General features: G+C 41.6%; 1 protein-coding gene across 1 annotated transcript in view; it reads left to right on the top strand.

Moving 5' to 3' along the window:
• The window catches only part of ghrhrb (growth hormone releasing hormone receptor b), a 32203-nt gene extending 11386 nt beyond the window's left edge, over window positions 1–20817 (top strand). Inside the window, exons 3-13 of the mRNA XM_070832511.1 lie at window positions 8064–8171; window positions 12336–12436; window positions 13172–13269; window positions 13835–13967; window positions 15221–15374; window positions 15521–15581; window positions 17334–17403; window positions 18366–18457; window positions 18558–18687; window positions 19857–19898; window positions 20623–20817. Of these exons, the coding sequence (XP_070688612.1) occupies window positions 8064–8171; window positions 12336–12436; window positions 13172–13269; window positions 13835–13967; window positions 15221–15374; window positions 15521–15581; window positions 17334–17403; window positions 18366–18457; window positions 18558–18687; window positions 19857–19898; window positions 20623–20817 (1184 nt within the window). The remainder of the gene's footprint in view (window positions 1–8063; window positions 8172–12335; window positions 12437–13171; window positions 13270–13834; window positions 13968–15220; window positions 15375–15520; window positions 15582–17333; window positions 17404–18365; window positions 18458–18557; window positions 18688–19856; window positions 19899–20622) is intronic.
• Window positions 20818–22511: the final 1694 nt, after the last annotated feature.

The raw sequence follows: 22511 nt of genomic DNA, 5'->3' as shown, positions 1-22511 counted from the left end.
TCAAACTTTTAGCGTTTCATTAAACACAGATCTCGTTCCACAGTCGAGTTAACAATAATAAATATGCAACTTTTATTTAGAAGTAAAGTTTAGACTAAGAAAACAAACCCGGTTTCCTGGGTGAAAGTCCAGTGTCTGACCCGTCCAGCCACCCCAGCCTCCTCAGTTTCATGTGAAAAGCAAAATAACATGCGGCACTGGGATGTGATTGATAAGCCATAATAATAATAATCCATTTGTAAATACTCTGTAGTTGTATTGGACCTTTCTAGTCTTTTCAGCCACTCAAATGTTTCATTCACCCGTTCATACGCCTGCCATCAGGAGGAAATGAGTCATTCATACGCTCATAGTCTTTCCTACGGACACGTTGATGTGCAGATTCAAGGAGTCTGGGATCAAACTGACGACCTGCTCTACCTCTGAGGCACAGCTGCCCACTTTTACACCATTTTCATGCAGCTTTACTCTGTAGCTGAGTGACAAACTAGTACATACATACATGGGTTAGATGAGTTGTTTCACATTTAGTGTTAACACGTCAATTTACACTCTGGAAACTGGATTGAGGAGGATTTAGGAGGCCCTTTTACAGTTAGACCCACATGTATCTTCACAGAAATGTAATATAATTCATCCTCCAAACTAAAACACCATAAAGATAAACAGTAAAATAATGAAAACCAATGCACAACAAAAAGAGCAATCCAAAATCAAGAGTTAGATCTGGTGGGTACGTATTTAGGATTAAAGATTCACTGACTTTAGGAGTATGTCAGAGGTGTCAGGGCCACGTGGGTCAGATCCTCAGTGTATCACTACAGTCCATACTTAAGTACTGTAAGAAATATTGTGCGTGCTGCTCCACCGTGTTTATCTGTTCATAATGTGGCCAAGAACCACACGGTGAACAATCCTTATCTGCTCTTGTGGAACATACAGATATTAAAAAGGTGTGATGGATCTTAAACGTATCAAAGAAGTTAATCTTTGATTTTAAGCATAACAACGACACACCAAGAGCAAGCAGCACTCACAATGACAATATCTGTGTGCTGTGTTTGATTAACAGCTGAAGTTTGATGTAAACACAGAACCGACTGTCAACAAAGGAGCGAGCTTCGTTCTTTTAATGTTTGTGATACGATCTTGTGTAACTTTTACAATTCTTCTATCGAACGCCTTTCAGCCTTTTCCTTTATCTGCCGGTCGAACAGGTTGTCGGTGCGAGAACAGTTTGAACAGTGTAGTCAAAGTGTGCTCGGGAGGAACGTGAGGCTGAGAAAGGAAAGAAAAGTGATCAGCCAACCAGATCACGTTCTTCCTCTGAGAGCTAATCAATACTCTCAGTCCTTTATTTAGCTGCTGAACTCACACTTAACTCACCTATTACTATTATTTCTGAGGAGTTTTATGATTGTTGTCTTTTATTATTTATCCGTCCTTTGCCCTTAATATTCTGTCCTTGACTGAACTATTAATTATTGATTGTCTGTTGTATTTACAGACAGGGAGAGCTTGTCACACATCGCTGTTGTTGGATAAAAATAGATGGAGGATGCACGCAGGAAAAGCACAGGCGTAGCTAACAACATTAATTATGGCTCTGTGCTGTTTAGGCACGTCACTTAGCTGGCACGCACAACACGTCTGTCCTGTAGCAACACACCTGAACGGAGCGAAGGCATGTTTCTGCTTCCACCTGTGTTTGGCAGTCAGCCGTGAGGAAAGCCTGAAACCTCCAAAAGACCTGATGCATCTTAGACTTGATGAGATGGGTTCAGAGACTTTACTCAGCTTATAAAAAAAACTGTGTCATCATTCACTTTGCTTTAGCTATTTTCCTCAGCCTTAGTCTCAGAGTGATTCAGAGAGAGTTGCTAGTTTGTGTAGTTGCTTTAACATTAATGTAAAAAGATGGTAGTTAAGGGAGAGTGCTCTCTAGTTGGCCATGACAGTATTTGTTGCTCGATAGCAAACACAACTGCATGATCAACTCGTTTTGAGTACAGAGTCCAGCAGGCCTCATAGAGAGAAACAAAAAGCTAATTTATGTTCATGAATCAGCCATTTCTTCATTTTATATATCACAGTTTATACAGTTGTGTTGGTTTGTGTGTCAGTGCATTGTGCAGTCAGCTGTTCACCCTAATGTACTAAACAAGCAGTAAAAGGAGTAGTAAAAGTAGCAGTAAAAATTTAAAAACTACGCAAATATCTGACATGTTTAAAATGCAATGTTTCTTTCTTATAGAGTGCAAATTACAAATTTGTGCACAAAAGGGTTTTTGGGTTTAGAAACTTTAAAAGCCGTGTTTCTTGTTTACATGACTTGTTTATGTCGCCTCATAGAAAAATGACAAATGTCAAAATGACATTATAATAATGAATATCTGCTGTTTGTAACTCCTGACAGTTCACAGCCATGAGAGACAACAACAATGTTGTTTTGTGGTCGTTGGGTGTTTTTTCAGTGACGTTCTGCAGGTGAAGCCTTGAAAGACTGAAATTATAGATGAGAATTGTACCTATTTAAAAATAACCTGTCTCAGTTGTTCCTCCAGTCGAGGAAAAGCGATACAAAACTGTTTGAATCCCACAAGAATGCTTATGATGCGAATGTCATTTCACTTGCTCTGTAAGTGTGAAAATCCTAATTAATTCAGTTCCTTTCTACGAGGATAACTTTGCAAAAAGGGACAATTTCACCTCATGACTGCTTCTACTTTTGACAGCCAAGCACATTTTGTCCTGCGTGTGAGTGCGTGTGAATGACGACATCACAGTATGAATGATGGGTGAATGGTGGATGTAGTGTTACAGCCTATCTACCATTTTAATGTAAGGTGCGTTTAGGAAACACAGTTCACCTGTAAATCCTTTCAGACTAATTCATCTAATTCATTCAGAGGGGAAGAGCCCAGGAGATGTGACTAAACGAGGGACGAACAGATGGGAGGGTTGAGGAGAGGAGGAGGCAAAGGGTGATGTGGGTCATGAAAGAGTGATTGGGAAAATATGGCAAAGTTACAAAAGATGGTGCTAATGGATAAATGTAGAATTGGGGCTGTAAGTGTGGTTGGCAGTAATGAGTAGAGAGGACAAAAGATACAGCATGAAAAGAAGAGCACAATCACACCATTACTTTGTGCAATCTCCTCTTCTTTTCTGATCAATAACTGTCCAGCGGAGGGAGACAGGGCAGATGTCTCGTCTACTTTGGATTAATTACCTTCACACCTCCGGTTTCACAGGAAACAGCTCGAGAGGAGGAAATGACGACGTGGACAGAGAGAGAAGGTCCTAACAGTCTTGTCCATTTTCTAAGGACACTTATAATTAGACTTATAGTGAGCAACGTGTCAGTTTATGTGTGTGTGTGTGTGTGTGTGTGTGTGTGTGTGTGTGTGTGTGTGTGTGTGTGTGTGTGTGTGTGTGTGTCTACTTCCTGGCTCTCATGCTCCACTGTTGGCATTTCCACAGATCATTACACACACGCCTGTCCTGCCCTTCCTGTCTCGTTATGGCCTCTTGCAATTGTCATTTTCACAACTAATTATAACCAAATACCAGAGGTGGAAAGTAACAAAGTACATTTTACTGCAGAAATGATTGGTCTATAAACACATGGACATTAAATTAATGAACCACAGTGTTATTACAAGACTTTTTTAGGAAGGTTTTTTAGGGTTCCAGCTTCTCAAATGGACTTTTTGGACAAAACAAGACGTCACCTTGGACTCCAGGAAACTGTAGATGGTGTGTTTAACTATCACACAGAGAAAGGATGGGGTATGACAGCCGGATCGAACCAGTTTCCAGTTTTTTAGTAATCAACTAGTCATGAAACCGTCTCTGTTTAACATCGATGCCTTTATATGATCTAAGCACACGATATCATCAGCAGAGAGACTGGCTGTATTGACTATTTGCATTCTGTAATTGTAAATGGCTGCCACTGGGGCTGAAATTAGATGAAAGGAGTCCGTCTGACTTCTCTCTCTTCTTCTCTCTCTCGTCTCTCGTGGTCGCACCACCTACTGCGGCGCTTCGTCTGGCCAGTCTGACTGGATGTGTGATCATTTCCAGGTCCGCTGCCCTCAATCCAAACCTTGTGCTTCATTTCCAATCTGTATTTCTGTTTTTCTATGGTTTTTTGAGGTCATCAAATGCAGCCGCACTGCTGCTTTTGTCCACGTGCTTCACTGCTGGTCAGACCAACAACACAATTTCATACAGCCATATGTTTTTGGACTTTATAGTTCCATCTGACCTCTCAACGCATTTAGATTTTTCCTTTGTCATAGTTTTAGAGCAATTGCTTAGTTTTCCAGCATGTCTGGAGAATGCACCAGCCTGAAGGCTCAGTATTTATATGTATGCATATGTATATGTATATTATCAGTGTTAGGTGCTCGTGGCAGATTGTGCTGCACAGTTTGGGTTCACAGAACAGGAGGGAGGTTACATGAGCGACCCAGGGACCGGAGATGTCTGCTCAGTGCAAACAGAACATAAAACAAACTTTATGTTTCCATAATCTGTCAGTTTAACTACACAAGCACTGTCCTGAATTTCTGGCAAAGCTCTTTGTCCATTCGAGCGTCTCCTCTCTGTCACTTCTTTCTCCTCTGCTCCTCCTTGACCACACAACATTCTTCATTTAAGGCCGGATATTGTCGTGTACATCCCAGTGGAGCCTTCTCTCCTGTAATATTTGTAACAAAATTACAGCAGCAACAATGTAGAAGACAAAGAGAAGATGAAGGTTATATTGAACCTTGAAAACACTCAGCTGTGGCCAGAGGAGGAGTAAAACACTGTGTATGCTGCACATGGCCACACACAGGACATACGCTCTGACTGGTGCTTGGTCAATCTAATTCCTGCTCCCACATCACGTCCGCCCCTCAGAAATGACAAAGCTTTTCTCATAACTTGTTCCTGATGTTTATTATAGGTCAAATAAATGTCAGAGGGGTAAATAAATCATTGTATAACTCTAACGTTGCTACAAAGCACACAGGACAAAGTTTCAGGACATTGCACTCTGACGTTTGACGTTCTTTGCTTACCTGCCCCAGGAAGATAATCCAATTAGTCAGAGTTGATGGCAGCTGTGCTTCAGGCATTAAACAGAGTAATGCTGTCTAATGTTACCGTCACAACCATGAGAGTCAAGTGATCCCTAAGCAGCTGTGACGAGACCTCAGCAGGACGAGCAACCTGGTCTGCAAGAAATTTTAGTTGTTTTCTTAATTTTTAATATTGTTTTGAAGGAAAACATCATTGCTACCTGGATTCTGTTTTTCTGGAGTGTGGAACATCTCACATTTTTATACAGCACAAAATCCAGATAATCTGTTATAATGCTTAATAGTCTCAAACTGTAGTATCGTGACCTTTTAAAACCTGAACCATGAAATAATTGCCAGACATTTCTGTTTTGGAAACTGGAGTGTTTATTGAACCTTTTGACAAATTACAAAAAAAAAAACTCACGATGCTCATAGTTTGTTTATCTTAAACATATAAAACACAGATGAATTATCACACTGATGATGTACAGGTGTATGTGTCAAATAGGATACACTAGACGTGAAAGGGTTAAAATGTGTGTGTTTAAATCTTACAAATCTGGATCACAATATCCTCAAATAACATCCCAGCCATGTAACTCCCCAAAGCTCTCAGCTCGTGGTTATGAGCTGACATTTTGGGATTTGGGATACTGAAATCATGTCATGTTATATATGAGCAACTGGGAAAAAACGTTCATGGGAGAACTTAGCATATGTAGGAAATGTAGGACATTCTGACAGCTTCAATATCTCCCAGATGGTGACAGGAACTACAGAAATGTCTTGAAACTGGTTGCAGGTTTGTGTCAATAACATCCAGCAGCAAGCTGCAGAAAGTCAGACGCAGGAAGAGCAATTATCAAAATAGAACAACCTGCACAGACCCCCTATTATATGTCACATCACTACACCAGCATTACGTCATCATTGGCAAAAAGAATGTGCTTACTGTAATGTACTTACACTTGGCAACAACACAAATATCAAGGAATAATGACACAAAAACAAAATCAGAAAACCACAAAATGCTTGTGGAGGGCGGAACAAAAGGGAAGCAGGTACACAATGCAGCCGCCAGCCAGAGGAGCTAAGTGTTAGCGGAGTAGAGCTGCGTACGTGACAAGGATCTGTGTAGGCCGCGTAGTTGGTTGACACCTTTTTAACCAGGTCGCTAACATTTGCAAATATGCAACACAGAAAAAAATACCAAACTTTTGTAGCGAGATGAGGGAATGCAGCGTTACACTGCGGAAAAATCCCATTGTGTGTCTTTAAATGCAAAAATTCTGACAGAGGAACCCAAAGAAAGTTCATTTTTTAGGTTTGTTTGGATGATGCATTGTTTGCTCTGCTGCCACACGCCTGTGGGCCACTTGTCTTATGTGTGACGGTGTACGTCGATGAGATGCTCACGCATGTGTGAGCACAATGATGCTGCTGAGGAACATTAACACACAACAGCCAGTCACACACATCAATGATCCTAACAAGAGAACTGAGACCCGGGAGAGGAGGTTTACTGAAAACATTAAAAGACAAAGCTTTGTACGGCACAAAAAGATCCACCCAGTACCTAATGAGAAGGAGTTCATTCATCCACGGTGTCGCCCGTCCAGGGTGTCAGGAGCTATGTTTTAATTAGCCTCTAATGAAGGACCTTGCTGTTGACACCTGCAGATTCTTTCGCATTCACTCATTCAAACAAAAGCACCATGTCCTTTAATACGGCTACAGTCCTTAGACACTCTAGAGCCATTAGAGCCTTTACAATGACAGCCAATAACGTGCCATTTTGCAGCAGATGTGCAGCAGATGAAAATGTCATCAGCAGCTCTGTGTTAGTGTACAACCAAGAGGCAAAAAGAAATGTTCTAAAAAGGAGAGTTCAAAGTCACATTTATCCAGCGAGATGTTTGCCTCATCACAGCTTTGGCAGGAGAACCTCCAGCAGTAGCCAAAAGCTGTGTTTTATTATGAATGAGTGGTGGTGCGTCTCCGCGCGCTGCTGTTTTAATTGACACAGGGCCGAGCAGCTTTGATGTATGAGGGGTTGTGGTGGCGGAGAGAGACGGGCTGCTCATTACTGATCTCGCTTCCTCTCCCCCCCCCCCTCCCCCCCCTCTCTCTACACCTCGTTCGGTGCGACAGAGGCTGCAGGGAGAGCTTGTCAGCCATGTGAGGGGAACAGCAGAGACGAGGCGTGGGCAGAGAGGAGGGCTGCAGACGTCACTAAATCAAACGCCCCTTCATTTCCCGCTGACTGGGGGAAACCCCATGAAACGTTAGACTGTGCAGATGGAGAGGTTTTTGATTCAGTTTGTGAATTAGCACTTAACATCAGCGAGTACTTTGGCAGTAAGAGGTGGTGAAGGTCAAACAAGTCAGCTGACAGAATGTTAAGTGTGCTGCATAAAGAGAGAGGAGAAGAAAGGCTGGCTTCTCCGTTAGGTCTGAATATTCTGCACAGATCTCCTTCGTATTAAACATTTGTGTCTGTAATATTTATTCTTATGAAACAGCTGACCATTTAGCCAGTGCAGGAAGGTAAACACCCATTTCCTGACGCAAATCAGCTTGTTTTAAGGAGTTCCTAAAGTCGACTTTTAGGCTGAAGGCACTTGTAGACTTTTTGCAGCAAGGTGCAGCAGGACTAATTGGAAATAGTCTGGCTCATTTTTTTCAGTCGTGTTAAGAAGATGAAGTTTGAGGACTCAACAGTCGACACAGAAGTGGAGATTTGTGTGAAGTGTCAGCACAAAAGAGATGAGAAAGTAACATCAACAACAAATACACCTGACAAATAAAACTCTTAATAAAAAACAGATGTGGATGTGGTGAGCTGCAGTATAACGATTCCTTTCTGTCATCTTTCTCTCTCTCTCTACCTCTACAGATACCTACATATCCTCAGGCTCATCGGCCGAAGGCATATTTACCTTTTGAAGTGATAAATGTGTGATGAGCGTTGTCTTCTTGTCACAGGTTGTCCGACAGCGTGGGATGACATTCGTTGCTGGTACCGTGCTGAGGTAGGACAGGTGGTCAGCGTGTCGTGTGCCAACGTCTCCCAGCTGTTCGCTAATAACCAAGGTAAATCCATAAAATTCACCTTTGGCAAGCTGCTTAACGTTCCTCAGTCTCCATGAGGCCCATCAAAGACATGATAATGATACTTGTCTTGATTCATGTGTTTAAAAAGGTGCACATATATATTTCTTTTTATTAAACAACAAACACATTTTAACATTATGATAAAATTATGGTTGGAAATAGGAGATGTGTCCCTTGGTTTTATTATCTTATATTTATATATATATTTAGTTATTTATTTATTTTGCTTGGAGTAATTCTGTTACACTGACATTGTTTTTTTTTTGTCCATATTTGCACTTTTTGATGTTATTTTTGGGGAAGTAGAGATGCTTATATTAGCTCTGTTTGAGACAGTGTAAGAAATGATTCATAGTCTTGTCATACAGTCATACTGATCCTCTTTTTATCCTCCTGCATCTGCGCTGTATTTCCTTCATTGATGTTCCCAGTTGATAAAACACTGTTTTAAGGCCATTTTGGCTTTTGCTGGTAGAACAGTGTTTTTGAAAGTGTAAAAACCCAAAAGGCACATTTATAGTAGAATGAAACTGTGCTCACATCACCCATCTTGCAGTTGATGGCTCAGCACAGTGACCAGGTTATATTTAGATTTAGGATCCTAGGATCTTTCACTGAGTGGTTTATAGAGACTAGGCGTTTTTCCACGTCTACTGTGTCTGAACTTGGCTGCAGTGAGTGCTGCTCTTCTGGCTGTTTACATGACCCCCCACCCTCTCTAGAGCCCTGTCTCATCCAGCTGGCTGGTCCAAATACAAAAAAGACACTCATAATCTCTTGTGTATCATTAAACGGCCGACAGACAGACACAGAAGCAACTGAGATGCTGGATAAAACGTGTTTGGAGGACAAACAATGACAAAATCTGCATGTTGTCACAAGCAGAACCCAGTGGAGATGTAGAGGACAGTAAAACATTTCTTCATCTAGTCTAACATTATAAATAGCTGCATCACCTGTAGGACAAACAATGGAGTCAGTAGTATATGATCACCTTCACAAAACTGTACATGAAGGGTAGACAAAGTGTTAAATATGTGTCCTGTACAAGGGAGGAAAAGGAGTTCAGTACAGGATCCGACAGCGATGACATAAACTACTGTAGACTAAATGAGGCTTTGTGGACTAATTATGAAATCTGAAAAAAAAGGGTGAAGGAGAGAGATCCTATATAATATTTAATACAAGAGATTTATGTGAGTGTTACACTAATCCAGCAAGTTTTACATCATCAGTCGGCCGACCACTTTAGTCACTTTAGTCACTTTAGCGGATGAATGTGCCATGAAATCTATTACATCATGAGGAAATGTTGTTAATTAACGTTCCTGGCGAGTCGGAGGAGCGTTGGTAATGAACATATCAGTAAAATGTTCCCTAACAATGTATTTAATTTGAGTTCTTGTCATACCTGTAATACCTGCTCATACACACCTAACCGCAGGAGTCTGGAGGCGAACGGTCCACCTTCATTTGACTCTAGTGTGGTAGATAAACGTAGCTCCTTATTTCTAATTTGTTGGAGATGTGTTTCCCTTCCTGTAAAGCGGCCTGATGAAGTCTCTGTGCTAAAACACAGTGGTCCACACTCAGTAACAGCAGAGAGCATGTATGTGGGATGCTGGGTGCAGAAATGATGCACTGCACTGATTTCCATCAGCAGTGAGAATGAGACACAAGCACAAGAAGAAGAAGACAGAAGACAGAAGCACACACAGCAGCTCCTCCGTGGAAGTTAAGCGTATACTTTGTGTTGAGGGATCAGGAGGCGGAGGTTGCTTGTGATGAACTCATAACTTAGTGTTAGTGGGTTCTTGCACCCCCACTGGATTTCCTCCTCCACAGACACCCAGTTAAGTCAAACTGGGCGGACAGATCCAGCCTTTCCAACAGGAGGGCTGCATGCAGAGAAAATAATGAATTGGAAAATCAAAGAGTTCACTGTAAGAGACAAGAGCATGAGGAAGGAATTGGTGCTGCTTGTTAAGCATGGCTATGTGAGCACTAGCGCCCTCCCCTGAGCCGCAGCCTTTAACCTACATTCACATCCAACCATTCACCCACCGACGCTGCAGGCCTGCAGGCTCCACACACCACATTACACTGAGGCTAATGCAGCTGGATATCGGTAAAACCACCCACGACTCAAACCCCCACACTGTCCTCGGCCGTGCCGAGGAGCTGGACAGGCATATTCGCATCATGAAATCCCTTTTTTTATCCTCCGTCTTGTAAACATGGATTCACACATGAAAAGCTCGCGACCTTGTGTGCGTCATGGCCGTGACGGAGTCATTCTGACTGCAGGCCATGGTGGGAGAGCATGGCTGCAGATTTGAGTCATTTAGATTTATCATTTACAGCCCTCACCTGGTAGGACCGCTGCCAGTGTCACCTGGAGCCTTCAGCAAAGTGAAGTACATGCCTCACGCTTAAAATGTGATATTTTCCTCAACGTGACAAATTATTGCCTCGACAGGAGCAGAAAATATTGACAAATATGCATTTGACAGCTTAACAGTCGGCTCACTGGCCGGTTTAGACCCTATACTAGAGTAGTGCCCACTTCCTATGGCTGTGCAGTATTTGTCAGCTCAAGCACTAAGGCAAGAACGTGGTTGATTTTAACAAGGAAAAGAGCTGTTTTTTGGGGATCTGAGTGTCAGCAAAGTGGTTATAAATGTTGGGACTGTGTGCAAACTTTCAGGTTCAGACATGAACAGATGGCCAAATATATATCCCGCTGACTCCCAGTCACACACATGCAGACTGTGTAATTTCATCTGAGCTCCAACCAACTCGGAGACCTCACCCCTGTCTGGTGAAGGGCAAGTCTGTATTAGTAGGAGCACTGCTGCTCAGCGCTGCTGTGTAGTGTGCACATGTGTAGAAGTATCACGTGTCCTCGTCACAGGAGGCGCGTCTGTAGTCACTCGTGTCATCAGCAGGCAGATGGAGGTTTAGCTCGGCCCATTGAATCCTAATGAAGAGCAGTGGCGTTATTCCACCTCTGAGGACCTACCAGAATGTCTGTACTCATGTGTGTGCATGTGTTTATTGTTGAGGTGGTGTGAGAGCGATGACATGCTTTTTTTTTATCCTTATTATTCATCAGTGTCCAAGAAAAACTAATAGGCTTCATCAGGAAAGCTGCATGTTCATACTGGAGCCTGATGGATCAGCACATGGCACCAAACTGAACAATAATCAGCCATCGTCCTGTATTTGCATGTTAGATGTGATACTGTACCATCTCTTGATGATTAGACGTTAATCTTGCACTGCAAAACATTTTAAGTTCATGGTTTAAAAGGGTTAATTCACTCAAATTGTAATAATATATACTGCACTCTCCCATTTACCCCCATCTAGCCCACAGTTTCGGTTTATTTGCCCAGTTTTAAGACTAATTAGAACATGGGTTTCTACTTCTGCCACCACCTCAATGCAATTAAGGGGAGTAGAAGTTTGTTTGTGGTGCTCAGTGCATTGAAAACGTGCGTTTAAAGTTTAAGAAGCAATGTTTAGTTTTTCTGAATAATCCACAGGTTTCAATGTGGACAGTTTCTTCAGTAGAAAGTAGTTTTTTTTCCACTTTTGAGCGTCACAAACAAGACAGTTTCCTGTCTTTCATAGCTCAAACACTGAAACCACCTGCAGAGGTGGGAAGAGTACTGAAAATCTATACTTGAGTAAAATACAATTATTCCTATAACTCAAGTAAAAGTGAAATTTCCATTTGAGAACTTTAGTAAAAGGGAAGAAATATCTGGTTGATAAATTACCCAAATTACAAGAACTTACTTTCCAATTCAATTCCAAATATTTGTGGGTGTCCAGTGCAAAATAATGACAAAAACATAAAACTTTTAAGAAGATGTGGCCAGATGTGGGCTGGGATTGTTGCCGAAAGCTCCATCATCATCCGATCATCGTCAAAAGATCATGAACCCGAAAACCAGACTTCTCCCAGATGACTGAGAGCCACATCTCTCACTTCTCACAGATTTGATCTCTGCATCTTCCTCCCAGGCTTCACATCCTGCTCACATCCTCTTATGTATGTCTCAGCCTCCCTCTTTTTTCCTTCAGTTTGGCATCTCTTCTGTCTTCATTGAGAGGTTTATATGTGTTTTTTTTAAGGTTACATTTACAGGAACTGCACTGAGGACGGATGGTCCGAGCTCTACCCCTCCTATGAGGAGGCCTGCGAGTTCACAGAGTACGAGGAGACAGAACCAGAGGTAGATGTTTCAGCTGATCATTTCTGTGTAGTTTTTCCCGTTCAATCTGCATTATTCTGGAGGGGGGGGGGGTCCATTCACTGTAATTGTTCTGCTCTCTTGTTCCTTTCTCATTTGGATTTTTTGATTTAAGTGCCTTTGCTTTTGCCCAAGAGAAAAACTTCGAACTGAACAAGTGCAAATCGCCTGTCAAACAGTAAAGTGCAAATGAAGAATGAGGCATTAGGCTGCCAGCGTAGACAGCAGCTCTACTGATTACATTCAATTTAAAAGCTAAATTTGAATAGTAGAAGCAGAAGGAGTGTCGCCAAGTCGCGTCATCATCCAAACACTAACCCAGAGTTCAGTTCTCCAGACTCCCCACAGAAGAACATGCAGGTTGCAGTTAGCTTTCCTCTGCTTTGCATCTGATTATTGATTACAATAATTACAGTCAGTCATGTCAATTTTGCAGCATTGCTCATAGAGAATGAGTCAGTCCCAGACATACCACATGCACACTTTGCCTCCAAAGTGATGAGCCAGGCTAATTTCCATACAAATCCCAACATTTAGTGCCACCACAAAATGCTTTGTAAGTACATTATCTCCCACAAGACAGACATTTTATATAGTGACTCAATAACACTTGTAAGGATGAGTGTGGAGAGAATGAGTGAGCAGTGAAGAGTTAATACATCCACACTAACACTGCCTAACTTCTTTTATTGTATTTTGTCTTTTTTTGCATTTCAGACCAAATACTTCTCCAACTTTAAACAGGTGTACACTGCTGGCTACGCTACCTCCCTCATCTCTCTCATATCGGCTATTTTTGTCTTCACTGTGTTCAGGTAACATTGTTTCTGAGAATGTCCCCCCCCCCCTCAGTCAAGTGACAACACCATCTAGCTTTTTTAAAGTGTGACTGAGGTTATTTATACGAGCTTTAGAACATAAATATAGAATTAAACTAGTTGCCGTGCAAAGATACAGTGGAGTAAAGGCGACCTGAGCACAGAGTGAAGTCACACTCCCTCTGTGTGTGTGTGTGTGTGTGTGTGTTGCAATCAGAGCCTCTCTGTCATTTGTTTTGGTCATCTGGATGTGTGTCAGAGCATATGAGTCTGTAAATCATTCAGTGAGTGAATCTGTTGCCAAAAAACCAGAAGTGCTGCCTCATACTGAGGAAAGCCACAGAGCTAATGCAGCAGCACAAAAACTAAGAGTATCATTATAAAACAGATGTACTTTAACAGGACATGGACACATTTTGTTGTTTAATTTGAAGGACTAAACCAAACTCGGTTGATTCTCCAACCTGTTAAAGCTTCAACAAAGAATTTTTTTTACAAATACCCCAAATGTGTTTCAGATAAGAAATGAAATCACTCAGGAAAGATTTTCTCTGCTCTACAGGAAGTTTCACTGCACCAGGAACTACATCCACATCAACCTGTTCTTCTCCTTCATCCTGAGAGCGAGCGCCGTCTTCATTAAAGATGGCGTACTGTTTTCGGATGAAAACCTGGACCACTGCTTCATGTCGACTGTGAGTGTGAAATCCCACCACAGGGATAACCTGCTTTTTGTTTTCCCGGACAAGAAGCTCACAAAGTCAGAAGGGCTTATTATCGTAGAGAGCGGGAAGGAGTGGGAGTGAATGAGCAGAGCCTGCGAGAGCATAAATGACAAGTGTTTCTCTTGCTATCTTTCTGTTGATGAGGCCGCCTGGAGTGAAGGTGAGTGTCCTTCTCGTGCAGCTACGAGAGAGCAGCATCGGCACACCGGCGAGACTCATCCAGGTGAAAAGGGCCATGAGAGGGAGAAGATGAGAGAAGGCTCTTGTGCACTATCAGATCAAAAAAGACGTGTTTTGTGTCAGAGAGGAGATGGATGGAGAGGAAGATAGAAAAATTGTAAAAAATTGTGTGTGTGAAAAGGCAGAGTTATGATAAATGGATGAGGGGAAGTACAAGTGGAATATTTAGCAGCTAAAAAATGACTGACCCTTGTGCTGCTTGTCCATGTATGTTTTTCTACAGTAAGCTAGTTACATTATATTTTAACGCTACCCTACACAGTAAGTACTTGCTTCTTTATTGTTTTCTTTCTGGATCATGAAGTGATGAGGATGCTTAAATGTGAATTAGCTAGAAACAATAAACAGTCACGACAACACAGAATTAGTTAGATGATGATTTGTTGGCTGCAGCTGATAAAATCTACTAGCAACAGTCGTTCGGACGATAAAGTTTGAAAGTCACATGACATATAAAGAAGCTGTAGCGGATGAATGGATCTAAACCAGGACTTTCGACCAGGAGACTGAGGTCTGTGTCTAGTGTGAGGTCAAAAGTCAGTGTTGCAGTTGCAGTTTGGTTGGGTTTAGGCAACAGCAGCTTCTCCCACATGCAAGTCATCATGTTGGTCATCATCTAGAAATGAGAAGCCAGCGTGTGTGAAACTGGAGAATTATTTAAAAAATGATTCAGTTCCAGGAGGTAAACCTGCCATCATTATTGTAATATGGTATCTGTGCCATATAACTAACGGGAGCAGGGCTTAACCTTAATTAGAGTGTAATTATAACTCACACCTACAGCTTCAATAGCGTCTGACCAAGCGGAGATGTCCCACCTTTATATACACAGTATATAACCTCCTTTGCCATCAAACGTATTTACAGACCTCCCTGTGACCCATAACTTGATGGGAGAGGCCATTACCATTACGACCACTCAAGATAAATTGCATCCACAGACTAATCTGATTCATGTGGCTTTTGTTGTTTTTGTCCCACAGACATCTTGTAAATCAGCCGTGGCCTTCTTCCAGTTCAGCATCCTGGCCAACTACTTCTGGCTGCTGGTGGAGGGCATGTACCTGCAGACGCTGCTTGCTCTCACCTTCGTCTTCCAGAAGAAATACTTCTGGTGGTACATACTAATCGGCTGGGGTGGGTTTCCTCACTGACTGTGATCCCTCTCTTTGACCCGTCTCTGTTTACCTTGGTTTTCTGTCTCCCTTCCTCTCTCTGTCTCTTGTTAGAGCTCCACTTTGACTCTTTCCTAATGATCAAGTCTCTCTGTTTGTGCCTCCCAGGTCTCCCAACAACAATAATAACAGCGTGGATCCTCACTAGAAACTTCTACGATGACAGGGGGTGAGCTGCTGCAGTAAAACATCAGAGGAAAAGTCACAAAATAAATATGAGTAAACTCTGAAAAAGAATCAATAGGCATAAATACCCTCCCAAGAAGACCAACAGACGCTAATTTATGTATCCAACCACCAAAATACCTTCATGTAGGACAGTTTTATGCAGGTAAAATCTAAGAATAACAAGTTTTTGTGCTTTCCAGACATACACAACAGGGGTCAGACAACCCGGCATCACTTCTTATTCAGGGGCGACTGATGTAAATCAGAGGGCTCATTTACATCTGTAGGCGTATACGGTTATTACATAATGGGGGGGTAGTCGTGCCAAGCCATGCTCTGCAGTCACAGCTCCACATGATTTTTTCCACTCCACCTCTGACGTAATCAGGGCGATGCTTTTCTCCTCTGCGTTGATGTAAACACAATCAGTTTTGTTGTGTTGACCAGGTCACTGCAGACTCAATTTTTCCGAACTACAAAAACAGCCAAAAATAAGACCTGCGTTCGTAGCTTGTAAATGAGATGTGAGGACGTGAGCAGCACGGCGTGGCTGCCTCCCGCTGTGAGGGTGTGGGTAAAAAACATGACACAGCGTTGAATGTTTGAGGAGCTTTGCTGAAAACAGACACTGAATTTGCGTCCTTATGTTTTGTAAAACATATTAAATCCTGGATGACCTTTTCAGGGCAGCGCGGTGGTGTGATGGTTACACTGTTCTCATGGTGAGAAAGTTTAAGGTTGGAAAGACATGCAGGTTAAATAATAGCCTGTAGGTCCCAGGACCCTAAAGGATAAGAAGGATGGTCATTTTCAGTCAAGTTTAACCCCTTACTGCCTGAATTTATTTACAATTATATAAAAAAAATAAATGATTTGTGTTTTTGCATTCAAGCAGATGCTAAATTAAGTGGAGATTGTTAATTTGAATATAGCACAGCATAGAATAGTACAATATAATAATAGTATAATATAATATATATGTTTTGCACATAGAATATATATATATTTATGTATGTATGCATCTATGTATATATAATGTATACATAGAATATGCATCAACCAGCATTAGTGGGATACAGAGGCCACCTCAGCTGCATCAAGACCGGAAGAGGTTTGAGGCGAATTTGTGACAACAGGCAACAAGGGGTTAAGTATAAATCTAAAAAAAAGATTAACCAGTTCACCTACTAGCACCGTACAGCTCCATAATTCTTGTTTGTTTAACCCAAATAAAAAAATGCAGTATGAAAATAACAATTCACCTTCTCACAAGTTTTATTTCAAGTCACCAGGCATTGAAGCAAACAATATAAACTGTATTTGTTAAGCTAAGCTAACAGGCTGACTGCAGCATTAAACTGAACAGATATGATAAGAAAAACTTGATGCTTAAACATACAGTATCAAAGATATATTTTCACATCATATTTACTTAACTACTCTCAAAGGTTTAATGATATTCCATGTTATGCTAGCGTAATGAATTAGCCCATTAGCTTTCACTGGCTTTTAATCTTTAATGCGTCATGGTGATTGTGTGATGAACGACTGACTGTGAAGAGCATGACGCACCCAGAAGGGATGAAAGATGATGAATAAAAGTTGAATATTGGTTTTAATTTAAGACTTTCCCAAAGGGATTTGCCTCTCCTGTTTCTAACACAGCATTTGTGAGTGTTTGGTGATGAGTTGTACAATATTGTTCTTCTGTGACTGCCTTGTTTATCTCATTACAGTCTGTTGTGTGTCTCAGGTGCTGGGATGACACAGATGTGGCCTTCATCTGGTGGATCATAAAAGCTCCAATAACCGCATCACTACTGGTGAGTACAGAGCGGTTACACTGAGAGCTGCTGATGAATTATAACAGTCCTCCATCTTGGATAGGGCCTGTATTTTGACTCATGTAGACAATTACCATGTGCTCATATTGAATGCAAATAACAAGTCAAGGAAATCAGATCTATTTCCTACATGGAAGCAGGAAAACTTGGCCAGATGGTTCACAAGCTTATTATCTTTGGCACTTAACATCAACACCTAATCAGTGCACTTCCTTGTTTCCCTGCTGCTCTGTTGTGATTTTGTTTTGTTTGTTTCAGTGAGCGGTTAGAAACTCCCATAAAACTTTTCATGAGCTCACCCTGTTTTTAGCTTTGTGATGATGTATTTTCCAGCTGATCCAGAAGATTTTAATCGTTCATTTAGCTTAAAGGAATTATCTAAAGTATCTAAAGCTGTAGTGGAGTACAGAATATTATATTTACCTCTGAGGTACGGTGGAGTGGAAATATAAAGCTTGGATGGAAATATTCAAAGAAATGTTCAGGTACAAAACCAAACTGGAAATATCACCGTCAGTGATCAGACCCCTGTCAGTGGTTTCCTCCTGTGCCATAAATGAATTGTTCTTTAATTTTGCACGTATTGGACACAAAATAACACATTATTTTCCGTTATGATCCTTGAGGGTGCACTTCCATCTGTCCCTGCAGTTTGTGGTAACTTTTAATAATAGTTATGAGTTCTGCAGCCAAAGAGCAAAAAGCTTTATCTTATTTTGTAACATAATGAGAGTCAAAAAAGTCAAAAGCAGCTGGACCTATTGTGTTCGGCATAAAGACTTTCAAACGGCGTCATTAGTTCCTGTGGTTAAAAGACAGACCCAAGCATTGATTGGCCGAACTATTGAAGCCTCTTGGGTGCATGTTCCAGTGAAAATGTAAAGTAAAACGTGAGCTATCTAAAAACTCAGGTAGTTTTGCACCTTGTTTGTTTCATGCAGGTGAACTTCATCATCTTTATCAATGTGATCCGGATTCTGGTGCAGAAGCTGAGATCCCCTGGTGTTGGTGGCAACGACACCAGTCATTTCAAGTGAGAGGAGAATAAATATACCCAAACCTCCACATGATCACGTGCACAAACACAAATGACCCGCAGACACATGATGTCTTCATTTTTACAATGTGTGCAGGAGGCTGGCCAAATCCACTCTGCTCCTCATCCCTCTTTTTGGGATGCACTACATGGTGTTTGCCTTCCTGCCAGAAAACACCGGAGCAGAGGCTCGAATCTTCATAGAGCTCGGTCTGGGATCCTTTCAGGTAAAACACACAACACTGGTGCAAAGTAAAGTAGGGAGAGAAAGATAAAACAGGTATGTTAATGAGAAAGACTTTATTTGTAAAGCACCTTTAAAACAGAGTTTATCAAGTGTCTTTTTGAGGTCAAACAAAAGCGAGACAGAGTTACGGAGAGGTTAAGATAAAGACGATAAACAAAAGACGCAGAGACACAGTGGGGAGAAGACAGACTGAGGACAGTAAAAGAGAGAAGACAATTAAACCAATAAAAAACTGCAAAGATATACACTACTCACAAAAAGTTAGGGATATTCGACTTTCAGGTGAAATATATGGAAAATGTAAAAAGTGAATGCTACAGTGATATTATATCATGAAAGTAGGACATTTAAGTAGAAGCATGCACTGGTGATTTTATTCATTTTAAACTATTTATTAAAAGAAAATCTAACAACAGTGGTAGGTAAACCACAACAAAAAATGTTCAGTGTCTCAATAAATTGGGACGTGGCCAAAGGACGTCCACTCCTCTCCTTTCTGTGACTCTTCCAGTCTCTGTATCACTGTTCCAACCTCCTGATGACACTCTGTGACCCTCTAAGCTCAGTGAACACCTCCGTCTGAGGACTTCCTGTTTGAAGCCTCCAGTGTTGAGGTGCTGCTGATCAACTGTTAGGTGTCGTCTTGGTCTCATGATGTCAGAATGTGAACAGCAGGATGAGGAGGACTGTTTAAATACCAATTCTACCTGAAGCAGGAAATGTATTGGTGGATTCATGGATCAAACCTGTTGTGAATGTTACTGTTAAGCTTCTTGTTAGAGAACAGCAGCTGGTGCAGAAAGTACTGAGACACTGAACAGTTGGACATGTGCATTCAAAGGTTTAGAGAAGGTCACATTAAGTTCACCTGGAAAGGTTAGAATGCATTTTAGGTTCATCCTGAAGTTTCACCTGAAAGCTGAATATCCCTAACTTTTAGTGAGTAGTGTATGTACACATGAAATAGAGGGAAGACAGCAATACACATAAAAAAGATTGAAAAATAATAAAAAGAAATTTAGAAATAGGTTTAAGAAGTGATTTAAAAAGAAATATAAATATATACAGGCACATTTTTCAAGCTTGCCCAGGATGTTTGGTGTGTTTCTAATGTTTAACAGTTGTGGATGATATCTTTCTGCTCTAAAGGGGTTCGTTGTGGCGCTGCTCTACTGTTTCCTGAACGGTGAGGTGAGTAAATACTCCTCAACATGGAAAGGCTCACTAGAATTAGTCACAGAGGGCAACATTCATCCGCAGTAGTTAATATGTGTTGCTTACAGACCACACAAGCTGTTTTCCATGCCTTATCAAATGAACCACGAGTTTTTCCCGTTTCGTTTCTTATCATCCAAAGCATACAGCGAGTTTGTAGATTAATGCTCTAACAAACAACCTGACAAAACTTTAAACATGCTTTGGATTCTCACCACCTTAGGAAGGAAGTTAGGAAGTTAAATTACCACCACCTAGCGAGGCAGTTAGTGTCCTGAAAACTCTCACAGCTGGTGTCATTTGTGGCTGATTACATTTCTGATCAGGTTGAAGGTGAGAGGAGCACTTTAGCTGAGGATGCTGAAGAAAGGTAGCAGCTTACTAACAGCAGAGTGAGAAAGATGCAGCCCTGAAGAGAAGTCTAATCAGGCTAAATAAATGAAAACGTGTTTGGGTGGGGTGCAAGGCTTTTACTGCAGCAAGGAACTACTTTATTTAGTTCTAAAACATCCAACGTCTATCTGACAGGAGGGAAATCAAACTAAAAATCTGAGATATGCTTTGGAAAATATCTGTATTTAATGGGCTGAAATGAGCAAATCAACTAGTATGGTTCCTTTTCTACATCTACATACTGTTTAGCTTCATTTCTCTGCGTTTCAGTCATGGATGCTGGTTTTGTGTGTGTGTGTGTGTTTAGGTGCAGGCAGAACTGAAGAAGCGGTTTTGGAAATGGCAGACTCAGAGTTACCTGAGTTACAGTAAAAGACGGCGCACGTTGTTCACAGAGAGCAGCACGGTCACTCAGATATCCGTCCTGGACAAATCCAGCCCCAAAGACCAGCCGACCTCGGAGGCACACACCCTGGCGCCCAGCAACGTCTCCACCGTCTGAGGAGCGTGTCCTGCGCCACGGCAGCTGCTCGATATTTGGACGACGTCCTGAGCAAGTGACTAAACCACAGAGCCTGATTGTTGAATGTTTAAGGTACCTCTTCACTTTGTACGGTACGAATTACTTGCAGAATCCCACATGGGCGGCAGGTTTCTAACTTTTTTAATTCACAACATCCCACTCATCTTTCACCTCCAACTGTTCCCCATGATATTAATTATTTCCCACCTTAAAAGCTCTGGTATGGGCAGGCGGAGAGGTGGCGGCTCCTGTTGCTCTTTGTGTTTATCAGAGGCAAGATTTTGCTTTGGGGTCCTCCTCCACATCTTACTCACAGACACTGAATCACTTCCCCCTTTTTTACTAAAGCACTGATATCACAACAAATACACACCAAGTATGGCTCCAGAACAATTTCCTTTAATTTTTTTTTAGATATTTCAAATTAAATTTAGCTGTATAAAAGCTATAAGTAAGAATTATGATCAGTTTCTTCTGTCACAGCTCTCCTGAGTGCTTCAGGGTCTCGACTGCTCTGTTTTGTGGTAAAATGTTGTGTTTGTGTTGTGTTTGCTCATGATTTCACTTGCTGAGACGTTCACACATGACAAACAGAACAGATTTTCCCTTGTTGTGGCCTCACTAAGCCAGAAGACGGACAGGAGGAGGAGAATCAGATGTTTGTGAGGTTATTTTGCGGGTAGTCTCCACCATTTACGAGGTTTAAGAAAATCAGAAACTGCCGTCTGCTGTCCTGTAGAGGACTGGGGGTTTCACATGGGACGGATGGGGACATCCAACAGGGCGTCCAGCCTCAGTGTGGGGGGCCTTTACCAGCCAGTAGGAGTCACTAGTGCAGCAAAAAGAACACGATCCCTCAACCAGCTTCTCACCCACAACTTAAACACAACCAATTACCCAACTGGAGCTGCTGCTGATGGGAATCAAACCTCCACTGCTTAAACAGAACTAATCATCAGACCTCAGATATGCATCTAAATCCATCTGTTGCACAAAGCTATAATACTGTCAGCAAACAACACATTTTGAGACATGTTTTCTCCTTGTTGGTTAGCAGTGATTAGATAAAGTAAGTCAGTGTTTATTTTATTATTAGACTAAGAGCAGATTTAGGACTGGCCTAACATTACACACCAGTCTAAAATGTCCTCCTCTATCCCAGTATTCATTTATCTTTTACGTGCAGTCGATACATAAACACCCTAGTGAGCCTACAGCCGATCAAGTTTATGCACCAGCTTGTTTGCATATGCCATCGGCCCTGAAAGAAATGAAAACACTAACTGCTAATCGATTTCACAGATTAGATGCATCTCATTTTTTTAGACTTATATGTTATAGATGAGTGCCGTTCATTAGAGTTTGGACTTTTCTCGCTACGACGTCCATGTTTTTTCTTCCTGTCACTGATTCGGTGCCACAGGAGAACAATAAAATCTCGTCACAGAGAGAATTCGTACAAAATGAGACTCGCCCACGTCGACCATCCGTGGCTCTGCATGCAACATGTTGCACAGTGCACTAGTGCACATCTGGAGCACTAGACTGTAAAAGCTATTTATTTGTCAGATTAGTGTTTTTACGTGTTTGTGTCAGTGTAAATAGATTTGAACTAGAGTTTACAGGTATTTTATGACGACAGTACAGTTCCTCCGACAGATTTATAAACCACG

The sequence above is a fragment of the Pempheris klunzingeri genome, chromosome 6, assembly GCF_042242105.1.
Source record: "Pempheris klunzingeri isolate RE-2024b chromosome 6, fPemKlu1.hap1, whole genome shotgun sequence".
Classification (NCBI taxonomy): domain Eukaryota; kingdom Metazoa; phylum Chordata; class Actinopteri; order Acropomatiformes; family Pempheridae; genus Pempheris; species Pempheris klunzingeri.
Note: the sequence above shows the minus strand (reverse complement) of the source record. Positions and strands in the feature narration are given on the sequence as shown.